At 40.3% G+C, this 25,592-nt stretch overlaps 1 protein-coding gene across 1 annotated transcript; it reads left to right on the forward strand.

Moving 5' to 3' along the window:
• The first annotated feature begins 1,211 nt into the window (after positions 1–1,211).
• On the forward strand, positions 1,212–24,975 carry sptlc3 (serine palmitoyltransferase, long chain base subunit 3). Its single transcript, XM_058058999.1, has 13 exons — positions 1,212–1,577; positions 3,316–3,495; positions 3,582–3,773; positions 4,739–4,893; positions 7,482–7,630; positions 11,092–11,216; positions 12,098–12,191; positions 15,089–15,194; positions 15,640–15,859; positions 19,692–19,818; positions 22,306–22,441; positions 23,781–23,910; positions 24,018–24,975. Exons 1-13 carry the CDS (start codon positions 1,467–1,469, stop codon positions 24,129–24,131), a joined length of 1,839 nt encoding a protein of 612 aa, XP_057914982.1. The 5' UTR covers positions 1,212–1,466; the 3' UTR covers positions 24,132–24,975.
• Positions 24,976–25,592: the final 617 nt, after the last annotated feature.

The following is a 25,592-nucleotide window of genomic DNA, read 5'->3' on the forward strand; positions in this document are numbered from 1 at the left end:
AGCTTATTATCACGTACTATTTAATCAAAAGACCATTTTGTTTCCAGAAAATGTTCAGTTTATTACATGTATTATATCTAAACAGTGTAAACACAATAATTGCAAAAATATTCCAACAATAATATTTTATCAACAGTCTTATCTTATCAATGTCTGACAATTAAAGTTCCATTAATCAAGATATTTATAGTGTGTGTTCACGCTCGTGCACTGTTCTCTGATTGGTTGTTTCACGGGCACGATACCAGAGCAGCGCGCTCTGAGTGGACAGCTACGGGGGCTGATACCGGATGGTTAAACATGGTTAAACTCTATATTTTACCAGTATCACTGCCCTGGGCTTTAACACAGTATCATTTCGGCCTTTTCCCGTATCATTCATGGGCGGTTTCTAGGGTACAGAGCCAATTAATACTGTAGTACAGGGGTTGGGAACCTTTTTGGCTAAGAGAGCCATGAAGGCCAGATATTTTAAAGTGTGTATCTGTGAGAGCCATATACATTTTTTTAAACATTGAATGCAATAAAATGTGTGCATTTTTATGTAAGACCAACAGTTTTAGATATAATGGGCTCTAATTACGTAGACCAGGAACACTACCCCACGCCAAGGGGGTGTGGCCAGCACACTTTTGTGAGCATCGCAGTGTCCAATAATAAATCAAATACTTGCTGCCATTAATGCAACTTCTGCTGCTGCATGGTTTTGCACCGTACTCAGTATATTTCATTCTTTTGGCCATCTTTGCCAGAAGGCTTGGTTCTGCAGCTTTAGCTAGGTGACTATTTGACTAAAGGAGGAAAGTTTACATTTACATCTTAATGACCGAGGTACACTACCGCATTACCCAGTAATAATCGAGTTTTGGTGTTTGACCTGGAAAATATCATCAGGAAAGATAGATATGGTCGGAAATAGATGGACGGATTAAAATGCATAAGAAAGTTGTTGATTTTTAATATTTTTAACAGTGATTTCTGTGATGTTTACTTTAAAATGTTAGCAAACATACATTTTTATTGTGGTAAATGCTTGAGAGCCAGATACAGTCATCAAAAGAGCCCTACCTGGCTCCCGAGCCATAGGTTCCCTACCTCTGCTGTAGTATGTGATAATTTATCATACTAATATCGATCTGATACTGTCAACACTCTGGTATCGACAGATCGATACTTGGATCCGCCCTCTTACTTTTGGGGCGGTTGTCTGGGTGTGCCTGCGCGCGCGTTTGTGTACAATGTAAAGCAGCGTCAACGTCAAAAAGATCGTCATTGAATAACATGACGATGCAAAAATCTAAGTAGTGAAGCGCACATTGAGAAGAGATTATCAGTGAATGGTAAGACTGGCGTCCTGCATATTGAAGGCCAATAAGAAGTGATGGGAGGCTGACCCCGACGCGGAAGAAGCAGGAAGTCATCTTGTTACCTGCTCAAACTTGACAGCCGACAGTGACACAGTCACCATGGTGCAAGGGGAAGTATGGCACGACAGACTTCTCATGGAAACTTTAGCCCATCCGGACCAGAACGGACTGAAATGCAAAGAGGCGCACAACTATGACAGTACCACACAGGTATGGACGCCACATTTAAAAACACAGGAAAGTGTACTGGAAACCTATAAAGTTGTGAGCTCTTCATGTTTGTAGCTATAACCTTAGCGAGGTCCCTTCTCTCTATGACGTGAGTATAACATAAGTCTTTGTAAATGTGGAATTCCATGGTTTATTTTCCTGTACTGAAGACTAGCTACTGTCTTGTCTGTGTCAACTCTTTCACGGTGACTTTTCTCCAACCTGCATGCATGCAAATCATAACTTGGCTATCGTGCTCCGTTGCAGTGATATTTGCTTAAAAAACAACAATGCAAACAGCAATAAAACACAAACTTAAAGCAGCGACCCCGCCCAAAACAAAGCAGGTTTTCTTTGCCCTCAGGCTGTGGAAATGAGGAAGCAGTTGTCATGTTCGGTTCAACTGATTTTCTACCACCTACTGCCCTGCTTCTGCTATTTTTATTTCATGTGGATGTGGTTTGTCATAACACATTTACTTTTTGATGGTATCACTTTATATGACTATAGATAGGTACAAAGCAGTTGTATAATATTTACACTGAAACATTAAATGAGTTCATAATTAAAGGTAATGGTTTAGTTGATTAAGATTGGGTTAGAAGTAAGGAGTAGATTTAATTTAACCCAACCCATTAGTTGTATCACAACAATTACTAATGCTGTTTTTTCACTTCCTGTGTTCAACATGTGGCAGTCAGAGAAAAACCAACACATGTAATAGTAGCTTTTACAATAATATCAATATAGTAGTAAAAGGTACATATTTTGTGGGAATACAGGATAACATGATAAATTACGCCTTTGGTTTCTAATGATAATGCCTTATTAAGTAATAATCATGAGTTGTTCTTCTTCCTTACATGTTTAAAGCTGTATTTTAAGGCGCGTAGCGAAGCCTGCCTTTTTTTAGTTTTGACAAAGCTGTCTTAAGTGAAAATCTCTGTGTTTGCATGTTCTCTTCGTGTGTGGGTTTTCTCCGAGTACTCCCACATTCCAAAAACATACTAGGTTAATTGGTGACTCCAAATTGTCCATAGGTATGAATGTGAATGTTAGTGTGAATGGTTGTTTGTCTATATGTGCCCTATGATTGGCTGGCGTACCCCTCATCCCTGATGAATATAAGCAGCATAGAAAATGAATGGATGTCTTATGTGAAGTAGTGGGTGTAGTAATCACGGGTCGCCTTCATCCAGCTAGGCGTCAGCCAGAGGTGACATGATGTCCATGAGGAAGAGGATTTTTCCTTCATGATGTCATAAAAACCCGTAAAATGTCCACGTTAAGTGAGAAGGCTGGGAGGGGTCAATATCTTTTTTTTTTTTTTTACTTATTCAACTTTGTTATAACAATTCAAAAGCATTGATTGCCTTGAAGTTATGAAGGGCAGACATTTTGTGAAAAAAAAAGTCAGTAAGGACTGTGGAAAAAGTCCAAAACCAAACGTTGCAAAAAGCTAAAACAGATTGCTAAATAGCGTTGCTCAATTGATTCACATTGTTGTCACTGATAAAAGCTGAGTCATCATTCTAACAACCGTGTGTATGATAGTCCACAGCATAAATATTGGCATAGTTCTTTGTTTATGATACAATAAAACATCTCTGTAAATGTAGGTCACAGTGTTATAGTATGAAAATAGTACTCATGGTTTCTTACCATTGCATTTAACACTGTTCTGCTGAAGTAGAATGAAACAACTTGTTGTCACACATTGCTGTCTCTTGTTGCACAGAACGGCCTGGAGCCGATTATCACCTCAAGGCAGCACAGGCTGGATTCCTTGAAACATACACCCGTGCTCGTGGCTGTCCTGTCATATCTTCGCTCATGTATTGTCATCCTGTTTGGCTACCTGAGAGACCTCCTCAGAACAGGGAAGCACAAATACACCCAGGAGAAAAAACAACAGACGGTAGTGAACATTCACTCAAAATGGTGTTAACCCATGAAGTCCAAATGACAATGTTTCACTGCACATGTTGGTGTCATGTTTTATAGAAACATGTCCGGGGACTGGGAGATACTTTGGGGCAACACAGACAGGAAGTCTTTGAAAAGGCGCCCATGCACGTGGCTGTCATGACATACCTGGGTTTTGGCATCGTCACTCTCTTTGGCTACTTCAGAGACTTCCTCAGAGCCGTGGGCTTAGAGAAGCGCAATCTCGCCCAGGAACGAGAGGAACAGAAGGTACGTTACAGTCAGTTCAGTCATCAGTGTATTACCAGCATATACACTTCCTGCAGAGACACACACACACACAAGCACAGTTGGCACAGAGGTGTGTGCGTGCCTTGGGTGTGAACACATTGTGTTTTGCCCCAATTATCTTAAATGTTTGCTCTTTAGCTCTGTCTCCTTCTTCACGCATGTACCGCTTTTACATGGATGTTGCCAAGGGTGAGACGATGCACCACTGGGAGAATCTGTTGACGACCTAATTAAATCTCAGAGGATTCTAGATCCCGCTTTGTTTGTGTTTCAGACGCTAAACGAGGAGTGAACACTGCCATCCATGGCAATTTTCATTGCCACAGAGTCGACTTGCTATACAGGATACATTGTAACATAGTATGAGTCACCCAGATAATGTCAACCGCGAACTAGAGGTACTTCCTCTGCAGCAGTAGAAGATTTTAGTAGAATAAATTGGAGCATTAACAACAACTGGACTACAAAGTGTGGAAGACCATTTATTTACTTTATAAGGAAGTAAACACTGTTTGGAAGGAATATAACCTGTGGAGGCACTTCGGGTCCTTGGTGAAGTCCACTCCCTTTGATAATTGACGGGTGGGGTGGCTCTGTTCATGTTTGTTTTAAATGAACCGCAGCTCCCCAGTGTGAGCACTCATGCAGCCCCAGACCACAACACTACCACCACCATTCTAGTTTGCAGGAAAGAAACACTCAGCACTTGCAGTACTCACATTTATGAGAGTTATTCAATATAACTTACAGTATATTATACACAGTGGAATCTAAACTCAAATTTTAACCGTATTAAAAAGGCCACTTGAGGTCGAGAGGTTGATGAAATAAGATAACAGATACAATGGCAGTGACTTCACAGAATCAGACGATCACAAATGTTAATGGGGGACTGCCAAGCCTCAGTGACATTATTGAGTGTACTGTATTTGTCTCCCTTGCAGGATTTTGTTCCACTCTACCAAGACTTTGAGAACTTTTACACTCGAAACCTGTACATGAGAGTACGAGACAACTGGAACCGACCCATATGTAGCACGCCAGGACCTGTGTTGGACCTGATGGAGAGAGTGTCTGATGACTACAATTGGACATTCAGGTACAGTAAAATAACAAAATCATTGAAATAATTAATTTTATAACATTCACACATGGCTCTGTTTACAATCGGTCATCCTTTCGAAAGACACATTTTTCAGACACACATGACCTCAACTGGTTGAACCATCCAAAGTATCAATATTTTGATATGAGAATCATTAGAGCATAGAGAGCTGGTATTGTAAGTATTGATATTTCAGTTTGTGGTGTGCCCAATTTGAATTAAGTGATGAAACTGTAATCCACCAATGCCCCAATTATTGTAATTAATTAATTAATTAATTATAATTCCCGCCTGTATGTTGGAATGTAGTACATTACATAATTCCCTTTGGAATACATTGTGATTGTCAAACAATTACTTTCTCCCATTTTGTATTACTGTAGGCGTATGATGCCCAGGTATTCAAGTGCTTCTGCCCATCCAGTTTATATTAAAATTGGTCTAAAAAATATGTGATGGACAGTAATATAGACATGAGGAGGAGATGTGACATTAGAAACCACATACTAGTGGTAATCATGGATTACAGGTTTAAAGAGGTTTAATGTAAACAGGAGTAAAAATGGGGCAGTCATCTTTTCTATTAAAGTGTGAATGTGTAAGACGATGATGGATTTAGCTGGGGTGAACTTAAAGACTTATATTCTCATAGTCTCTAATATATAATTCATACCGAACACACAAGAAGGAAGTACACTTTTGACCCGATTTAACTTTGTCTGCCTTTATATACAGCCTTGATCAAAATCTTATGACTAGTTGAAAAATTGCTAGAATATGCGTTTTGCACATTTGGACCTTAATGAGGTTTTAAGTAGAGCTGCAATATGCAAAAGCAATATGAAACAAAAAAAACATTTGGAACTTGTAATCAAAATAAAAGGTTGTTTTTCACCTAGTCAAAAGTTCAAGACCACAGGCTATAAGAGCCATAATCTGCTAAAAATTTTAATTTTCTGTCTGGGCATTCACAAGGTCATGCCCTCCTGATGGCTAAAGCTTTCTCTTCTTGAATATGGTCGGATCAGTGAGATGCATAAGCAAGGCCTCTCATTTTGTGCCATTGCTGCTGAGGTTGGACGCAGTCATCCTACATTTTTTGAAAGATCCTGAGCATAACGAAACAAAATTGCACTTGCGCTGAGCCGGAGAATTGGATTGACTGTCCTTCAAGAACCAAGCCGATCCTCAACCCAAATTAAGGCCCTTACTGATGCCGACTGCAGCACAATAGCCATCAGATGGCATAGGACTTTGAAAGGTGGAAGTTTTATTGTTATGAGAAAAAATAAGTAATAATAAATTAATTCATTCATTTTCTACCACTTTTTCCTCATGAGGGTCGCGGGGGTGCTGGAGCCTATCCCAGCTGTCTTTGGGCGAGAGGCGGGGTACAACCTGGACTGGTGGCCAGCCAATCACAGGGCACATATAGACAAACAACCATTCACACTCACATTCATACCTATGGACAATTTGGAGTCACCAATTAACCTAGCATGTTTTTGGAACGTGGGAGGAAACCGGAGTACCCGGAGAAAACCCACGCATGCACCAGGAGAACATGCACAGAGATGGCCGAGGGTGGAATTGAACCCTGGTCTCCTAGCTGTGAGGTCTGCACGCTAACCACTTGACCGCCGTAACAAGTAATAATAATAAGTACACAAAAAATGACAGTCCAGATGGCTTCCAACGTCAAGGAGATCCCACCTGAGATGTTTTTCATTCATTGAAGCACTGGAGCTTCAGGTGGTGCAGGGTCGTCAAACGGTGGATGGTGATGTGCAGATGTTGCAGGGGGAATCCCTCAGGACTGAGGGCCCTCGTCTGTGTGGTAACAGCGGGGTTTTCCAACGTTGCAGTTCACAATGCTGACTTGACCAAAGACTTCTTCAGGGAGAAAAACATCACTTTTCTGGACCATCCCGCATGCTCCCCTGATTTAACTCCCATAGAGAACATTTGAGGATCGATGGCAAGGGAAGTTTATAAAAATGGTCATCAGTTCCAGATAATTGATGCTCTTTGTGAAGCCAACTTCACCACTTTGGAGCAATGTTTCCAATAGCCTCCTGGAAACACTCGCATTTGGAGAGTTTTTGTCGTTTTTTTTTGAGCGACAGTCTTAAAAGTTTTGATCAGTTGATAAACGGCCTATTTCAGTTCAATTATTGTTTTCAATAAATTACTTTTTGTCACACACCCTCCTCTACTTAAAACCTCATTAAGATCCAAATGTGCACAAGGTAAATTGTAGCTATTTGTCAACTGGTCATAACATTTTGATCCGGTCTGTATCTTCACCATGTATGTTTAGGTACTTGTAGTATAATGTACCAATTTCTCTCCAAAGTGACATGTAATGTTCTTTGATTGATGTTCTGGCTGATTACATAGTGTTTCCTTTTAATAAACATCTATTGTTGGACATCGCATGAATAAATCACCTCCGATGTAATGAGTTTATAGTTTGAAATTCTTTTTTTAATTAGATGTTTATTTGCTTTTAATACAGTGAATGGAATGGCTCAGTATGAGGGGAAACACTAATGGGTCCACAAATGTCTAATTGCTTGCAGATTAACTGGCAGAACAATACACAATGTCATCAACATGGGCTCTTACAACTACCTCGGATTTGCAGAGAACAACGCCGATTACCTTGAAACGGTGGCAGACAAAACCCGCCAGTATGGGGTTGGCGTGTGCAGCACACGTCAGGAAGCAGGTAAGTGTTTGGTCAGTGTTTGTAGCGTAATAAATTGTGAGAGAGCCTTTAGTCCTGTCAAGCTGGTTTCAGCAAGGCCATTAATCCATATGCTGTTGTCTCTTTCACTTGGTCTCACACTGCCTCAGAAGTCCTAAATGTGCATCCGCTTTACAACACTGACAGAACACGAATAGGCACAAACTAGAAATGAAACTCCATTTCCCTCATCACGCACGCCATCATTTATTATCTTTCTGGTGATTTATACTGTCTGCAAGTTTAATTATCTTTCAGTAGCTGCAATGTTGTATGAATTATTCACTCTTTGTTAAATTATGTACCGCAAGGGCACAAGCCGAGATCATTATATGCTCATCCAGTGCGGTTGGGAAATTACATCTTATAACATTATGAAACACCCTGGACATGAGGCGGGATGCAAAAAGAGCACATGTGAGGAGAAGTGTTAGAGCAGCCTGGATCAAAGCGAAGCATACAGGGCTTCAGATTAATTTTGAATGGCGTGTTATCCTCTGAAAGTCTGTCTAGTTTCTGATGGCGTGGCAGTAGTTTCTTTTTGGAGACCTTGTGCTCTTGTGTCCCTTTGCTACTGTGATGAAATCTAAAGCCTGTCCATCAGACTGATGCTACAATGTAAACAAGGTGCAGGAACTCGCCAAACAGGTTGCATTTTAGTGATGTCTGAGAAAAGTATTTACCATAATCCTCAGTCTCCCTGTGTCGGATTTGTTTACTTTCTGACACTTCTGAGGTGACTGACATCACTGCTGTGTTTTATAACAGAGGTGGTACTATGTGTTACTTTGTTGCATAGTTGTACAGACGCTCGCATAAATTAAATCTCAATTCTAGTCCGTCAACACAAGATTCCCTAGTAGTCACACCGTGAATGAATACACAGCTCAATGTTGTCTGCATGTATCTCAATATCTTAATCATCAGTAAACATCTTGAACCTACTATAGTATTTTTATAGGCACAAATTTTGTCGGTAATATGGAAAATTAGAAGGCACTATTTTTCGGCACCCAGACAGCAGTCTCCATGGAGTGCCATGGCACCGTTCCAAACATTACATTCACAAGAGAGCAAGACCAACCCAGAGGGAGGGGATGATGTTTCCACCATCAAGGCGAAATTCAAGCTACAGAAGCTGAAATAAATCATATTTTTTAAGTACATGGGTACAATAAAACCTACCTACTTAATAAATAGCAATGTTCTGGAGGAAGACACTTTTATTACATGACATTTGGACACTTTTTACTGGACACAGAAAGGAATAGGAGTATGCAGAGCTGGGTACGTAGTTAAGGGGCAACTGTGATGTTACAGTGCATACAATTGGATTTTTTTTTGTAAAAGTTTACATATTGAGAGATTGAAATTCAAAACAATTAAGTAAATTAGTATTTATTACCACAAAAGTACAGAAAATTGTTACCGTTGATTACTAGGTACCGTATTGGTTCAAATGTGAAAGATACCCATCTCTAAGGATAAAGATCATCTTGTGTGTTGTGCCCATTATAATCCCATTATAAGGATGACGTGAAGTTGTCGATCAACAATGTACATTTTCCAACACCTTCATCAGCAACTCGTACCCCGCCACTTCTGATCCAAAGTCAGCTGGGATAGGCTTCAGCTCACCCTTAATTCTAATGAGGACATGTGGTATAGGAAATGGATGAAGAACAACGATGATAGAACGGCATGAACAGCGAGCCCTTTTGTCAGTCATGCAGTCTCTGTCTCGGGTGTAGGCGGGGCCTGTAGCATACACACAGAGTGCAGAAGATTGGATTTTTGTTGAAATTAAATTAGTAGCAATTTTGTGTCATATTGTATTTTTCCTTTTTTTTCCAAACAATGACCGAACAAAGTCAGGGATTTACATATATTTTGCATTTCTTAGCAAGCCTAATGTTCTCTTGTAATCACCACATATGCCATTCAAAACCGATACTGTATGTTTAGGCGGAATTGCTATAGAGAAATTTGACTGGTTCAGCTTGGATAAATGCATTACTATATGTAGTGTGTGTAAAACCAATTTGTTAATAATCATACATTTGTTATATAAATAAATACTGATGCGGAAACAACTACACAAAACGAACACCTTGAGGACATCCAACGTTCTGAAGTTGTGTTGATGAATAGCCGATGGTTTGACGCTTCCATCAATCATTAACAACATGCTCCCAGATACCGATGCATGCATTTATATGAATGGTTTACCACCAAGAGCTCTGTCAGTATATACACAGAGCACATTTTATAGACATGTGTCCCAAAGCAGCCTTATGTATAAAGGTGCTTCTTTTATGAGATTGTCAAGGTTGAGGGATACAAATGATTAACTTTTTTAAGGTGGGGCTTCTGTTTCTCTGGTGTAAAAGCTTAAGAGATAATTTCAGTCCCGTGCTTACAACAAAAGACGGACTTAAACGCACTATAAAAACACATTGCAGCTATTCAGTGTACTCTGCTAAGTGCAGTGGTCTCCTTGTGTCCTATGGTGACGAGACAATAACTATTTTTAATAGCATATAATTAGGGATGCCTGATATTGGTATCCCTTTTTCTGCCGATAATTATAACGCCACACGTGATGGCATACAAGCTTGCTAGCTCAATACAGTATGTCTCAGTCTGGTTTTGCTTTTGGTTTGCGAAAGAAATGCTGTTTTTCGAGGGGATGAAAAAGGTGTTTTCCTTTAATACTTCTCATCTAATATGTTTTGGTTTTAATTTTGCTGATTGTATTAGTCCTGAATTTCACAGTTTGTTCTTATATGGATGTTTGTGCCACATGGATATGTGCAGCTTATCAAATTGTTTTGTTACCAGCACTATTGAATTGGATGATTTTTTTTATGAATTAAATAGTACATATAATTTTAGCTGACTATGGGTCATGACTTTTCAATGATGATGATATTGAGGCAAGATATAAAGTTAATGTGGTACTTTTTTTATATCTTACATTGCATATTGCAGTATTAACCTAAACTGTGTTTATATGCAAAAGGCATTCAGTGACATCACATTAAAATAAACATAATGTGTTTTTATTACACAAGATGCGACCTGACATTAGTTTTAGGGAAGATCTGTTGATATCGGTATCGGAAATGAAGTGCTGGATAATATGCGTACATATATATATTAAAAAAAAGCCAATATCGAGCATCTCTACATACAATAGCTTGCAGGACACTTCATTAGATACACATGCATCTGATGAGATCTGCTTCCAAAGCTGAAACTCATCATCTACCTTGAGCAAGTTTGGATTATGAAGAGCATATTGGATTATGGAGACAGCATACGGTTGTCTGATAAAAAAAAGTTGCTCCAAGTTGAAGAAATGTATAAATCAATGTGTGATCGTGAAGAGGATAAGCTATATAGAAAATGATGAAATGTTGTGTTTGATTACTGTCACCTAGGCACCCTGGACATTCACGTCGAGCTGGAGCAGCTTGTGGCTCGTTTTCTTGGAGTGGAGTCCTCCATGGTGTTGGGGATGGGTTTTGCCACCAACTCCATGAACATTCCCGCACTTGTTGGCAAGGTAAATGCCACACAGCGTAGCAAAGGAAATATGGCCGCTTTATTGCCGCTTCTTGTAACAAAGGACATATTAACGTAATTAGCCCAGCTTTTGCTTGTCTCCTGCAAATGGCCTAATTTAATGAATACCAGTCAACTTAACTCTGCTCTGAAGAAATCCCTCACCCTATTAATTAAAATAATGGTAATTAAACATTACAGTAGCCAGGAGGTTTAGTCTCTGGGTATACATAGCTGCCTTCAGATACAGTGACAAAGAGGGGTATGTTTTTGTTAACAGCGTCTCTCAAGGGTATTATTAGCCATACACTTGCCTGTTGGCGCACCAGTCAAGCTCATACAGACAGTCATGGGTTACCAGGGGCAACACGCACCGTGGATATCCGTGATTGGACTGGACAGGAGGAAGGGGACCGTTGAGCTGATGAAAGTGCGACCATTTATGCAGCTCAAGAGGTTGCCGGCCCCCACTGTAACCCTGCAGGGGCAGTGAGGGTCAAGCCACGCTGCCAACTCTGACCTACAGGGACGGGCAGTACCAACGCAGGCCTTGCATTAGACTGACAGCTGGTAGACAAGGGACCAGGCGTCAACTGAGATGTCAACACATCATCTAGATGTGGGACAGGAATTTGAAGGCTTAAAGTGATTACAACTTGAATGAATATGTTTTGGATAGGTTGAATAGACTACATTTTCCAATGGCAAATCCTTAAAACATCATTGGTTGCATAACATCTTTTTTAGATCCACTTGCACATTCTGTATTTTCCATAATTATCAATTGTCACTTGCTGCAGACAAGAAGACGTGACAGATGTTGTTGCTGTAACTAATTCATTTTACTCGACAGTATTTCAAGTTGAGTTTCTTCTTTTCTAGGGTTGTTTAATCCTGAGCGATGAGCTCAACCACACCTCCCTCATCTTAGGGGCAAGATTGTCTGGCGCAACCATCAAGGTGTTCAAACATAACAGTAGGTCACAACAGCTATGATCATTTTGTTGCCAAAACTATAACTGTGTGTATGATCACTGCCTTTCGGGCTTTGGAAAGTGCTTGGAATTCCTAAACGCTTTAATTGGCTTAAAATTTGAATTGCTATATTCTTTAGTATGGTATGGCAGGGCATGGTTTATTTTTAAGTTGCATTAAGGAGCATCACATGGTTACTTTTTCATAATCCCACATGTCTGAAAGGAGTAGTTAGAAGCAGAGCTTATTTTACCCTACCCCTTCTCCTGTGTACTAATTCATTAATAATCATTCACACCATGATGTTTACATGCTGACACTTAGAATATTTCATTTGCTTACATTTTGTCATTTATACATTTCCTATGTGAAAATAAAAAGGTATATCAATAAACAAATAGGAGTTAAAAGAATGACTCTATAAACCTGTTTAGTCCAAAGTGTGGCCTGGGGACCATTTGTGGCCCACCCCACGGCTTATGTCCCACATTATTTTCCGGTTTTATAGGATAAGGAAATATATGACTAAAAATGATATAATACAAATACATAATTCTATAGACTTAGACTATAAGTTGTTCGGCTGGTCCTGCCAGTCCTGTCACACTCTGGCGTGACTTATATGTTTTTTTTTCACACTGACAGCTGCGGGAGGACACTGTAGGCTTGTGTGCCGGTATCTGCTACTCCTATCAGAGTGTATGCAACTTGTAACAACATTATCATAACCAATAAGTGGCAACACCGGCCATCAATTTGTACTGTATACCGTTTATTATCTTTCCGCTTGTTTATTGTATACAATGACTTATTTTATTATGATCAAGTAATCTATTTTCATCTATTTAACATATTTATTAAATCTGGTTATGGCGGGAAAAGCTTAAAAATTGATATCGAAAAGTGCTTAAAAAGAGTTTGAATTCAGCTTGGGAAAAGGTGCATGAACCCCATCTCGTCTGTTCATTATCATATATTAATTCCAAGCTATTTGCGCTGTAAGGAAAACATTACTTTCTCCGTAGCACAGGATTTGCCTCAGGAAAGACCTACTTAACATTCTATGTTTGGATCGGCAATTGTTAAAAGCTTTAATAAACCGGGTTCACTTTACAGTCACGGGAGTGTTTATCCATCAGCAGAAACGCCATAAGTATATTCTCGGTCATTAAAGAATGTCATCTTTTTGCAATTCAAAGCGGTTTGTTTTACTTCAATAAACGCTGTAAGATATGTATTAAACATGAAAGATACTATATATCATTTCTTGTGCTTACATTAGGAAGGCCGCCTGCTCTTTCAATAGACAAGGCAAACGAGACAGTCCACTAACACTAAATGCATCCTGACAGGTACAACCCAAGTCAGTTATGGGTCTTCCAAAGCAGTTCCCACAGGGCAAAGAGCCCTCAGGCACCTGAGCAGATGACCTCTCACTGCCTCTGTATCTCCTGCACTCACTGCTCATGTACTCTCTTATTAAAAGCAAGACTAATATTTACAAAGTGGGCTATTCCAATCCACTATCCACTAAGCCACACCCCAGATTGATGAATAATTCACACTGAATGTTATTCCTTGTGTTGGTGGGTTTAAGTGCCCCCGTACTAAAAGTAGATAAACTGGTTTGTGCAGACGAACATTGCCACAGACGTGTGTTTGCAAGTAATGTGTTACTTTTGTGCATTCCTATTTGATGCTTTCTGATTAAGATTCTTGTCGTTTTTTTTTTGTCACACTGAGAGTCAGTCAGAGATGATAAGATCATTTCATGGATGCACATGCCTTGAAGAATGTTCAACCATTGTGACACATGAGGTCGTGGCTTATCTCCAATCAGAGCTTCACTAAGGGAATAATCTTTTTCCATGTCAAGTCTCACTGCTTGCCAGTGTGTCACGACATTGGAATAGTAGAATTATTCTGCACTGTTGAGCTTTCAGGAAGATATTTTATCTGAAAAGCATTTGCTTCCTAGTAAGTAAGCCTTATTGGTCTGTGGCAGGTTGTTAGGGTTGGAGATGGGGCTGATGAGAGGGTCCCCATTACCATCTAGTAACTACAGCAATTGAATGCTGCCATCTGCTGGTGGACTGTAATAAATGACAAGTTTATTATTTTTATATTTTTATTCACTTTTCACATGAATTTACATAGTGATTTCAAAGACCATATTGGTCAGAGTTACCAATGCAATTCAAACAGCAATGTTAACTATATATGCAAAGTCTAGGACAGGGGTGGCTACACCTTTTCACCCTGGGCCACATACTGAATAATTAAGGATGCAAATACCACTTTGACATTTTTAGAAAGTCAACACACACACACACACATACACATACACATACACAGCCCAGCTTTGTGAGAAAGCATATTGTTTTGCCTTTATTCCCCCCACTTTTTAAAATTTATTTTCCAAATAGGTATTTTTTTTCTTAAAACTTCTCATGACTTTTTCCCATAATATTTTGACTTTATTGTCATGATATTATAACTTTTTCCCTAAGCTAATTTTGCATAAATTACAACAAAAGTTTTGCCTGTTTCTCATCATATTGTGACTTTAAAAATACATGTTTGTTCTAATTTTTCCACTTACTGCTACTAAAATGACCAAATCTTTCCTCATAATATTATGATGTTATTCTCGTAAAATTATTATTTACTTTGTTGTAAAATTAGAGCAGATATTTCAATTAATCTTGTTAAATTATAGTCTTAAACTGTGTTGTGGGTCAATAAAAAAAAAAAAAAAAAGCCTCGAGCCACACATGTTCCCCAAGCCACACTTTGGACACTCCCCTGGTCGGGGAGGTAATCATTGTATGCATGTACATTTTTGCTCTTTCAGAATATGAATAATCATTATAATATATTTATGTGTGTGTTGTCTAGATATGGACCATTTAGAGCAGCAGTTAAGAGAGTCAATCTCCTCAGGACAGCCTCGTACTCACAGATCTTGGAGGAAAATCCTGATTATGGTGGAAGGCATCTATAGGTCAGCTGCTATTATACCACACACACACACACACACACTCTTACACTGTACTATTGTCTCTTAGTATCTGGTGTCAGTGGGTGTGTTTTGGTAAGTAAAGGCTTCCAGGTGGTCTTAACTCAAAGTGTGTGTGTCAATTTCAGTAAAGAGTAGAAAAGAACTGCGTGTCTCAGGGACTCCATCTGCTCATTAGCTCAAAATCAAGGCTAAATGGAGTCTAGGAGGTTGATGAAGCTAAACTCCCAGCTCCTTCAATTCATTACCACTCTTTTCCTTTCTCCTTTTTTCCCCTCATTTTTGCATGAGTATCTAGAACTCTTTAAGGACATAAGTCTCATTAGTCAGCGTACAGTATATGTGTATTGGACTGCTTTCCTCTCACTAAAATATCCAAATGATTATTGCATTACAAGTATTCTTTGTTAATGCTATTCTTTGTTGGCAGCATGGAAGGCTCGGTGGTCCGACTGCCTGAGCTGATCGCTTTGAAGAAGAAATATAAAGTGTGTCTGTACCTGGATGAGGCCCACAGCATTGGAGCCGTGGGGGCAACAGGGAGGGGAGTGACAGAGCTGTTTGGTGCAAACCCAAACGATGTGGATGTGATGATGGGCACCTTCACCAAGAGCTTTGGGGCTGCTGGAGGCTATATTGCAGGCAAAAAGGTTTGTGTCCGTTTTTTGATTTTGGGTGTCTGTTCATATTTGCCATTCTTAGTGTTTCTGGTGTCTCTTTATGTGGTAACATATTTCGTCATAAAAAGCGAATAAGCTTTTCCAAAAATAAATAAATAAACATAAATAAAATGTAACATAATTTTTACCTGCCCTGTGATTGGCTGCCAAACAGTCCAGGGTGTACCCCGCCTCTTGCCTGAAGACAGCTGACTGCATCGCAAGCTACCGAGCTGACTAGTTAGCCTTTCCAATTTACTCTTTTATTTTTTTAACGATTTTCAAACGCAGTGGAGAAGAAGGACAAAGTAAGAAGCCAAAACCGTACCACTTCTACACGGAAGGAGATGGGAACCTTTTTTTCATGGTCATGTCACACATGCCATGGCTGACTTCATGCGGACTATTTCTTGGCTCCACTACACTACAGAGAACATACTAACTCCTTATTTCTAAAATCACAAATACTTAAATTTGCTGATATAGTTAATCTTCAAGCAGCTAAAATAATGCACAAGGCTAAAAATAACCAATTACCTAAAAATGTCATCCAATACTTCTCTACAAGAGAGGAGAAATATGATCTCAGGGAAGAACTACATTTGAAACACTTATATGCTAGGACTACGTTAAAAAGCCATAGCATTTCAGTATGTGGAATCAAACTATGGAATGGATTGAGTAAGACCCTCAAACAATGCACAACGATGAGCCAATTCAAGAAACAATACAAGCAGTTGATGTTTGCTAAATACAAGGATGAAGAGTCTTGAACCAGTCATGATGTGCTATACATATCACTATATTGACACTTACTATGGTACCCATTATGTCATAGTGTGGTCACGGTTCGGTATGAGGTGCATTATAAAAAAAACAAAAAAAAACACCTTAAACTGTATTATGGAAAGCAGGAAGTGAACAAATGTAACAGTTACTGATTGTAAAAGTACCAGATGAAGGGGTAGGATTTAATAAGCTTTGCTTCTTCCTACTCCTTTTGGACATGTGGAACTGTGAACTGATTATGGGATGCACTCAATTGTAATCTGATGCATGTTCAAATGAAATAAAACCATTACGACTACCATTACTATTATCACGTTTTTTTAAAACGTATGTTAATTAAAATCAGATCGTTGCATCATTGAATACAGCGTAGTCAAAAATATTAATATTGACAATTAATATTGATATGTTTGGGGGTTTTTTGCCTAAAAATGAACGTGCTAACCACTTGCCACCATGCAGCGAGTCTTATTTATGTCTAATAATAAGACTTATGCTTCTGTGTGTTGCTGTAAATGTGTTCCACTGCAAGGGGAGCTGCGTGAGGACGGGCAGGAAGTGACATCGGGGTTTAGATTCGGGTTATAGCTTGGTGTGGGTTTTCGGCACAACAGTCATGTTGGCTATTATTAATAACAGCCTGTTGTTGCGGCAATGAAGTCTGGTGCTTGTGCGTTTCACCGAACGTTATATTAACATTACTGACACAAAGTGACCAGTGTATAATACATCTTACATTCTTACATTCCTATTTTAGTTGATTGAATGCAATCACTTCTACTTTGTTTATCTCCCACCTTCCCTAAAATTAGGTTATTTAAAATATCCTAGGTGTGTTTGTCAGGATATTTAAGATTAACCATACACGAGCTGTCACTACATAGCTCTCTCAAAGCTTACATACGTCCAACAAATGTTTCTCAAGCTTTTGTAATTCCTTTTACTCCATTAAAAAGTACACTTTAGCACATAACCACACCAGTTTTGTGGCACTTGATTAGAAAGCTGTAGAGGAAGTAGCCATGTTGTTTGAATTAGTTATTGAGAACGTAACCCTTCCTGTGCTTGCTGTATGTTGGCTCAGCCATAATAAGAAGGTACAGCTGGCAGATGGCCAGCCCCTTCTTGTGGCAGCCGTCGGAACTGTGCTCCAGATTTAACAGCACACAGCCTTTAACAAGCATGATCATGTTTGAAGTACCAACGCTGTGTGTTCCTGGTTTGACAGCTGGCTGTAGTAAAGCTCAGGAAGACGCAGGCAAGATAAGAGAATTTGAGGTGTTTGTTGTTTTGGTGAGAGCCCCGGAATTCTATTTGTACATGAGTTCTGGAAAAGAGTCATTTTGTAGCTTTTAATGAGAGTAGAAAGCATCATTGAAATTATTTTGAATTCCATTTAACCTTGAATTTGCTTGTTTTGGATGCGCAGTGCAACATTAGTAATTATGTTTGTGTCTGTGGCCGAGGGAAACTCTCTTAGGCTGTCACTCCGCACCCTAGACGTCATACGGATGTTCTTCCCTGGACGTGTTGGCCCTTCTGGTGATCTCGGTCACACTAAAATCCTGTGGTGTAAATCCCACGTCTTAAAACGAAAACAGCTGTCACGTTGGTTCAGGATCCTGCGTTTGAGCATTTCCCCTTAAATCACTTCCCCTCGCTCGTGCACGAGAAAGCCACAGCCGCCGCCCAGTGGGGACAGATGGCGAGAGTGGAAGTGGTGGCCAGACAGCATCTCTCACGACGTGTCATCGCCCCCCAACCGCTGGCCCACTGAACATTCCATGACTGCTCAGAGTCTGCTCCAACCTCAAAGCACTTAACACTGACACACTCTGAAGACGCAGGATGGGAGAGATTTCGAGCAATCCTGTTCTTTACATCTTCACAACCAGCAGCACAAGTTATCTCCTGCTGACATGTAGGAATAATGAGCATGGCGGGGCCCATTCTGGGTCATTTGAGCATCGGTTCTTGCATAAATTTGTGCTTCAACTCTTGTGAACACAGAGCGGGAAGGGTTTCAGAGAGTCATGTTGACAGAGAGCTGTGTGTGCTATTATGATGGATCCTTGGGTGTTCAATGGCTCTCTCTAGTTGATACGTCCAAGAATTGCATTTCTTCCATTATCTCACAAATTATCTTTATGCCTTTTAGTTAGGCTTTATTACCGATACCAGTATCAACCAATACTGATGTAGGCAGCAGCTTGCCCCTCATACTAATGTAATGCAATGAACATTAGTAAGATTATGTAGTCTTCTACAATCATCTACCCATAATGCATTAATGCCAAAAGAACAGTTAATTGGAGCACAAGCAACATACTATGGATGGATAGCACTCCTATGCTACCTCTGTCCACAAGAGGAGCCCGGAGGACAGAGGCTGATGTCACTGCAGCACCCCAACGAATATCTTGCTCAGACATGATGCCTTATGGAACAACTTTAAAATGTTTTTCATGTAAAAAAAATTCTATTTGTTTGTATATTTTGAGGTATACTTTTGGAGTGTCAAGTTGCAGTGTGATGAATTCAGTGTTGTTGGTGAAGTATTCTCAGTAAGATGATACAGTGAGTCAGACTGTTATGTTGGTTGTATAGAATTACCTCCTGTGGATGTCCAATGGGTTGACAAACTTGTGAGTGCACTGATAGCTCCTGATTGGCTCCTGCCAAAGAAAGACCTACCATTTTCTTATTGACTCATGAGTGAAACAAGCAGTAGGAGCTCTGAAGTAAAGGACATTTTACTATAGATTAGTACCGCTGTATAACCCACAGGGTCCCAAGTTTAAGAAAAAGTAGCGATTTGTACGGAATTTACTGTAGCTTTAAAATTATATTTGGAAATAATTCTAGACTGCACTCAGGCCACAATATCATTATCAGCAGAACAAACGATACAGATATGATCTGATATTTCATTTATATGCTAATATCAGCTGGACATCCCGACTTGTAGTGAATATTGTATTGTATATGTTGAATATTACTCAGTGATCTACATGGCATCTAAATTTCACTGCAGGAGCTGGTAGACTACCTGCGTAGTCGGTCCCACAGTGCCATGTACACCGCGGCCATGTCGCCTCCTGTCGCTGAGCAGATCATACGTGCTATAAAGTGCATCACGGGGCAAGATGGAAACAGAGAGGGTAAGTACCATCACTACCTTACAGTACAAATACTATCTGCCTGTCATGTAAACCTTTACACCTGCGTATAATTTTTATGGAAACAAAAGCAATCTGAATCCAGAGGATTGTACCAATGTTAGCATTAGGAGTAAGTCCAGACCCGCGGGGGAAGACAAACAGCTGCTCGGTCTGAAAATGTGGTAACAATTACAGGGGTCTGTAGTGGTAGAAATAGGGGGTGGTTGGAGGGCGTGGAGTACCCGAGCACACGTGACCCTCACATAGAGGAAATCATTTTCATGTGTGTTTTAAGGAACCATGGACCTCTGAATAGTTTCTGCTTTAATGGTATCAGACATGAGGGCAGGGAAGTAGTCATTAGTTGCAGTGCCACCCCCGTACCTTCCTGAGTCGTTGATAAAGGGCGTGCTGGTAGAAGTAGGTTCACACAGGTAGAACACAAACAAATTCAAGCCTGTGAATAATAACACCAAAGAGAAAGGTCACCGGAATTCTTCAGGTCAGTGATAGTGCAGCTAAAGTTCTGCAGTGCTTGAATCAATACGACGGACGAGACTATAAAATATGCAGCCTAGTTAGAGTGTCTGGCTGTGAACCAAACATGCTGTGTATCTCACATAGTCCAACTAAATAACTGCGGAGACCTGTCTTACAGCAAAAACAATGACTCCAGTGTGTCCGGCAGAAGACGTGTTAATTTATCTGTGCGCCTGCACCACATTAGTTTCATCCTGCTCCGTCTTTCTCCACCGCCCTCCTTTTTTCTCTTCAACGTTGAATTTCACACTTGAAAGCAAACTGGTGGCAAGAGGTCGGAAACATGGAGAAACTCAGACACATAGAACATCCACACCGTCTGACCATTTCTTATGATTTCTGGGTTTGGCATGAAGTTTTTGACCTTGCTTGAACCCCCCTACTCCGCCTTTTCCTTCCCTGTGCTTCAATCTACGATTCGTGGCCTGTGCATCTGGGCTCATTAACATGTTATGTGTTTTTCCCCCATCTAAGATTAGAAGATTTAAATGTTCTTGCATCTCTTGCAATGTGCTCCCAGGTAATCAGAGGCAAACATAGCCGTGCTCCAAGATTGAGTCGAGCCAGCCACGTAGCTAGCTGCCTCTTTAAGGAGGAACAGGCCGCTGGATTTGATATGTTCTTAATTCACTCCCTGAAATACCTGTGACACTTAAAGCATTTAATGTGTTCACTTCCAGCCGTCGTGTTGCATTTTGTGTTAAAAATCCATCCAATCTACAAGGCCTCTCAGTCTGGCAAAATGCGAGCGCACACAGCGTGCCCGTCTGTGGACAAAACTGAACCATCTGCTGCTGCAGCTGAGTTGTAATCACCCTCAGTTTCGTAGGGGAGGCTGCTCAGGCCCAGATGGAGGTGTAGGACTCACAATAAGACAATAACTGACATTGCATTAGTAAACACTGACAGCTGACTGTGTCCCTGCAAGGGCAGCGTACATTGAACACATCTTGGGGCTAATCTCTCTTGACGGTGTCCATCTGACAAAATTTTTAAAACCATCACGTCCTGGATGATTATTATCCACACCAGTCCTTATGTTGCAGTAGAAACTATTACTATCAGTAATGAATTAACATATTATGCTATTTTTTTACTAGGATGCCACCACATGCATTTCACAAATAAACACTGCAAAATAAGACAAGTACTGCAACCTTTACAATCAAAGTTACAAATGAACAACTAATAATAACAAATCTTGACCAATAGTCATTGAATGGAGTGCAACTGGAACGTTAAGGCTGTCTTAGAAGATGCCTCTCATCTGAGCAGGCTTCATCGGTTCATGATTAACGACTAGCCTGACTAGGTAGGACAGCCCCTTTTCCCAATCGTCAACTAAAATAAAATATTCTCTTACTAATCAACATGTTCATTCATTCATTTTTACCGCTTTTCCTCGTGGGGGTGCTGGAGCCTATCCCAGCTGTCTTTTGGGCGAGAGGCGGGGTACACGCTGGACTGGTCGCCAGCCAATCACAGGGCACATATAGACAAACAACCATTCACACTCACATTCATACCTATGGACAATTTAACCTAGCATGTTTTTGGAATGTGGGAGGAAACCGGAGTACCCGGGGAAAACCCACGCATGCACGGGGAGAACATGCAAACTCCACACAGAGATGGCCAAGGGTGGAATTGAACCCTGGTCTCCTAGCTGTGAGGTACAATCAAAGTTGTGAATGAACAACTAATAACAACAAATCTTGACCAATAGTCATTGAATGGAGTGCAACTGGAATGTTAAGGTTGTCTTAGACAAGACGAGGGGTCAGTATTTATTATTTGATCTGGTTGAAAATTGGCCCCAATGCAAGTGGAGGTTAACAACACAATGTGAACCTTTGTAATTGCACTAAAAATGTGATTATTTTTTCCTTGAAAATCATTTCACCATCAATCAAACCATAACCCCTCGTGTCCCTGTTTGAACTGAAGGTATCAGACGAATCCGCCAGCTTAGGCAGAACACTCGATACTTCCGTGCCAGAGTGAAGGAGATGGGCTTCATCATCTACGGCAACGACGACTCTCCCGTGGTCCCCATCCTGCTCTACATGCCGGGCAAAGTGGTGTAAGGATGTTCCAGTTGTCCCAAGCACCGCAGTGAAACAACCACATACTGTTCACATAGACAAGCCTCTCTCGGGCTGCAGTACACATCCTGTCAGATGAACTGCATGGACCCATTTTGAAGCATTAAACGCTCATGTCAGTGTTGTTTGTTGTCACGAGCAATTTTCAGCCACATCAGCGTGTTTCATGTTGAAGTGATTTGAACGGCTGCCACGGCCCACATTTAAAAGTTTCCATGAATCACTGGTGTGGACTGTTTGGGTCGACTTGTATCTGTGACTACTGAGGAGAAAACATCAGGTAGCTATTACGCAGAACCCATTCAGGTATAATGTGTCTTGTAGTGCATGTTGACGTGCACAAACCCTGAGAAAGAGTTGCTGCATGATCACAAAACAATGCAGGACGGCATTCAGTCTAAACGTAAAGATCCCTGTCAGATTTGTGATGACTAGAATGGCAAACATTCACCATGGCCCAACAATGTGGAGCATCACCTTTTATAGATACAGTATCCACCTCCTTATGAAATATGGATTTTGTCATGAAGATTCATGATAATTAAGAAAAATGTATAAAAAACTTGTAGTGAAAACAAAGTACCATAAATTCCACTTTATAAGCTGCTATTTTGTTCATAAAGTTGCGGCTAATCTGTGGCTAAATTCTAGTCTCCTATACTTTTGGACTACCCATGATATATATAACAGTATAACAACATAACAGTATACCCCAGAAATATACAAACATGTACCAATACAACATTAAAATGAAAAAAAAAAACCACAACATTTTGAGCAATGCGCTCTTTGGGGCGCTGCAATGACGTCAGCCTCCCTCAGGGCTCCTCTGGCTTCCTCTGGTGGACAGAGGCAGCACTGCAGTGCTACAATGAAATGCTCTTCTGGAAGTAATGCATTATAGATATTAAAATAGATGCAGTTTATTTTCAACTTGTATTGGTACATGAAATTTATATTTCCTAGGTTCATTGTGAGTGTTAAGTTGCTGTGTGATGAGTTACATGTTTGGGAGAAGAGTCCGAATTGTGCATGCCATTTAATGATGTGGACACATGCGCCTTAACCACTGGAATTTACGGTAGGTTTTGTGTAACGCATGACCCCCTTGGCTGAGGTAATAAAACAAACTGACCAAAACGTAGTTCCACTCGTGGGAGAGAACCAAAAAACTGTTTTGATTGGATCCTAGAAACATATTGCAAACTCATCCTTTAAGTTTAACATTGAGAAAATTCCTTGAGTGCATGTACTGTAGTTTCGATCTTTTTAGTAGTAAACCAGAATATGTAAGAAATATTTTCTTTCTCCTACCAGAGCTTTTGCTCGAGAGATGCTTGAGAGGAAAGTTGCAGTGGTCGTGGTTGGATTCCCCGCCACACCGATTACAGAAGCCCGAGCTCGATTTTGCATGTCTGCAGCCCACACCAGAGACATGCTGGATGAGGTACAGTATGTCTTATTATACAGTATTACTTTGACAACAACATTATTTTGGTTATATTTTGCATAATAAGGGACCTTTTAATCATGTGACCTTTGCTTTGTCCTCAGGTGCTGCACCACCTGAACCAGGTGGGAGACGCTCTAGGTCTGAAATTCTCACGACGGATACAATCCCCCCAGTCTGACCTCTGTGATGGGACGGACTTGGAGACGGATAGCTAACATGACACTTGACCTCTTTGCTGCACTGTGTCAAAACAAAGTCTACATAAAACCATAATGCACAAGTGTTTAAACCACAAAAGCGCACAGATTTAATTGAGAAAAGATGCCAAATACTTGATGGTGGTGTACACATATCTCCTGTGTATGTTTCTTATTTAAAGAAATGAAATTGTACATTCACTGAAAGAAGACTAGATAAAGTCACACTTGCACACACTCATTAGAGACTATGTAAGAGCTTTAATAACGAGGCAGGTGCGAGACAGGATACACCTGAAGTGGTCACCAGCCAATCACAGGACATATAGAGACAAACGATGTGCACCCTTGAGAAATTGTCAGAGGTACTTAAGTTTGCAGTTTCTGTCAGAACTACAATTTGGACTTTGGGTTTATTGTTGTGCTTTATTGTTATGCCGGCGTACCGAATGCCGTGCCTGGGTGATGGACTGAATTATTTAAAAGATGCAATATTCAATGAAAGCATATCATATATGATAAAAGAGGATTAAAATGTTAAAAAGTGGGTGTTACAAATGTAGTTGTGAAATATCGGGCGCCAACTTCACGCCCATAAGACACCACAGTTATATGCAGTCAGATTCAAGGAATAGCGAACGTGTTTCACGAGGCAGGGTTTCGACTTGCAGGGTGTTCCAAATGCAAGGCGGCCAAATGTTTGTTTTTTTTAATATGAAAACAAAATATTTTTACTCACTCTTTTATACCAGCCAAACTTTGTTAGTCCCGTTTGTCAACATGAATTAAATAATTTAAGTTCCGGATGAAGATAATTGCATTGTGTTCAGTTCTCTTTTATATTAAAGAATTTGGCCTCATGTCGGTTGTCACATTTTTCGTTTTGATAAGCTAGTCTGAATCACATGTGACAGCTGTAACTGTTATGCAGACAGTGGAATGATTTATGTTACAAGTACCTGGTAACTGCATTGCATTCCAGTATATACACAAACTTCACACCGGGCTTTCATTGGGCGTCAATGATGACTACTACGCAATAGATCATTTAGCAATGACTTCTCTGATGTGTGATTCAATCCCAGCAACCCCTGAGGAGGATGCAGAGTGTTGGGGCTTGTTTTGTGGCCAGACAGGCTCATATTCAGAACAACTCTGTTGTTGTTTTATGTTTTAAAGACCTGCTTGTTCCCTTTGACGCAGGAACAGTTGGGAAGGTATGCGTGCAGGGTATGCAGCACCTGAGCCAACACAAACCTAACCCGGCAATTAACGCAATGAGCTCCGAATTCTCCTGCAATGGGGTAATCACTTGATTAAGACTGGCTGTATTGTAGATGAATGATAAATGTGTTTTTTTCACGTGTCGGATGGGCCCCAGTTGATACTTGTTTGCTATCACCTCAGGGCTAGCACCGTGTTTGTATGTGTTTTACACAATGAACAATGTGCGTTATCTTTAACAGATCATGTCAATGC

Source organism: Doryrhamphus excisus, chromosome 20, assembly GCF_030265055.1.
Source record: "Doryrhamphus excisus isolate RoL2022-K1 chromosome 20, RoL_Dexc_1.0, whole genome shotgun sequence".
Taxonomy (NCBI): domain Eukaryota; kingdom Metazoa; phylum Chordata; class Actinopteri; order Syngnathiformes; family Syngnathidae; genus Doryrhamphus; species Doryrhamphus excisus.

Coding starts and splice junctions, on each gene's coding strand:
- sptlc3 (XM_058058999.1), top strand. CDS start 1,467: ATGGTGCAAGGGGAAGTATGGCACGACAGACTTCTCATGGAAACTTTA. Junction 7,631..11,091: donor CAGCACACGTCAGGAAGCAG/GTAAGTGTTTGG, acceptor ACTGTCACCTAG/GCACCCTGGACATTCACGTC. Junction 23,911..24,017: donor CCAGAGACATGCTGGATGAG/GTACAGTATGTC, acceptor CTTTGTCCTCAG/GTGCTGCACCACCTGAACCA.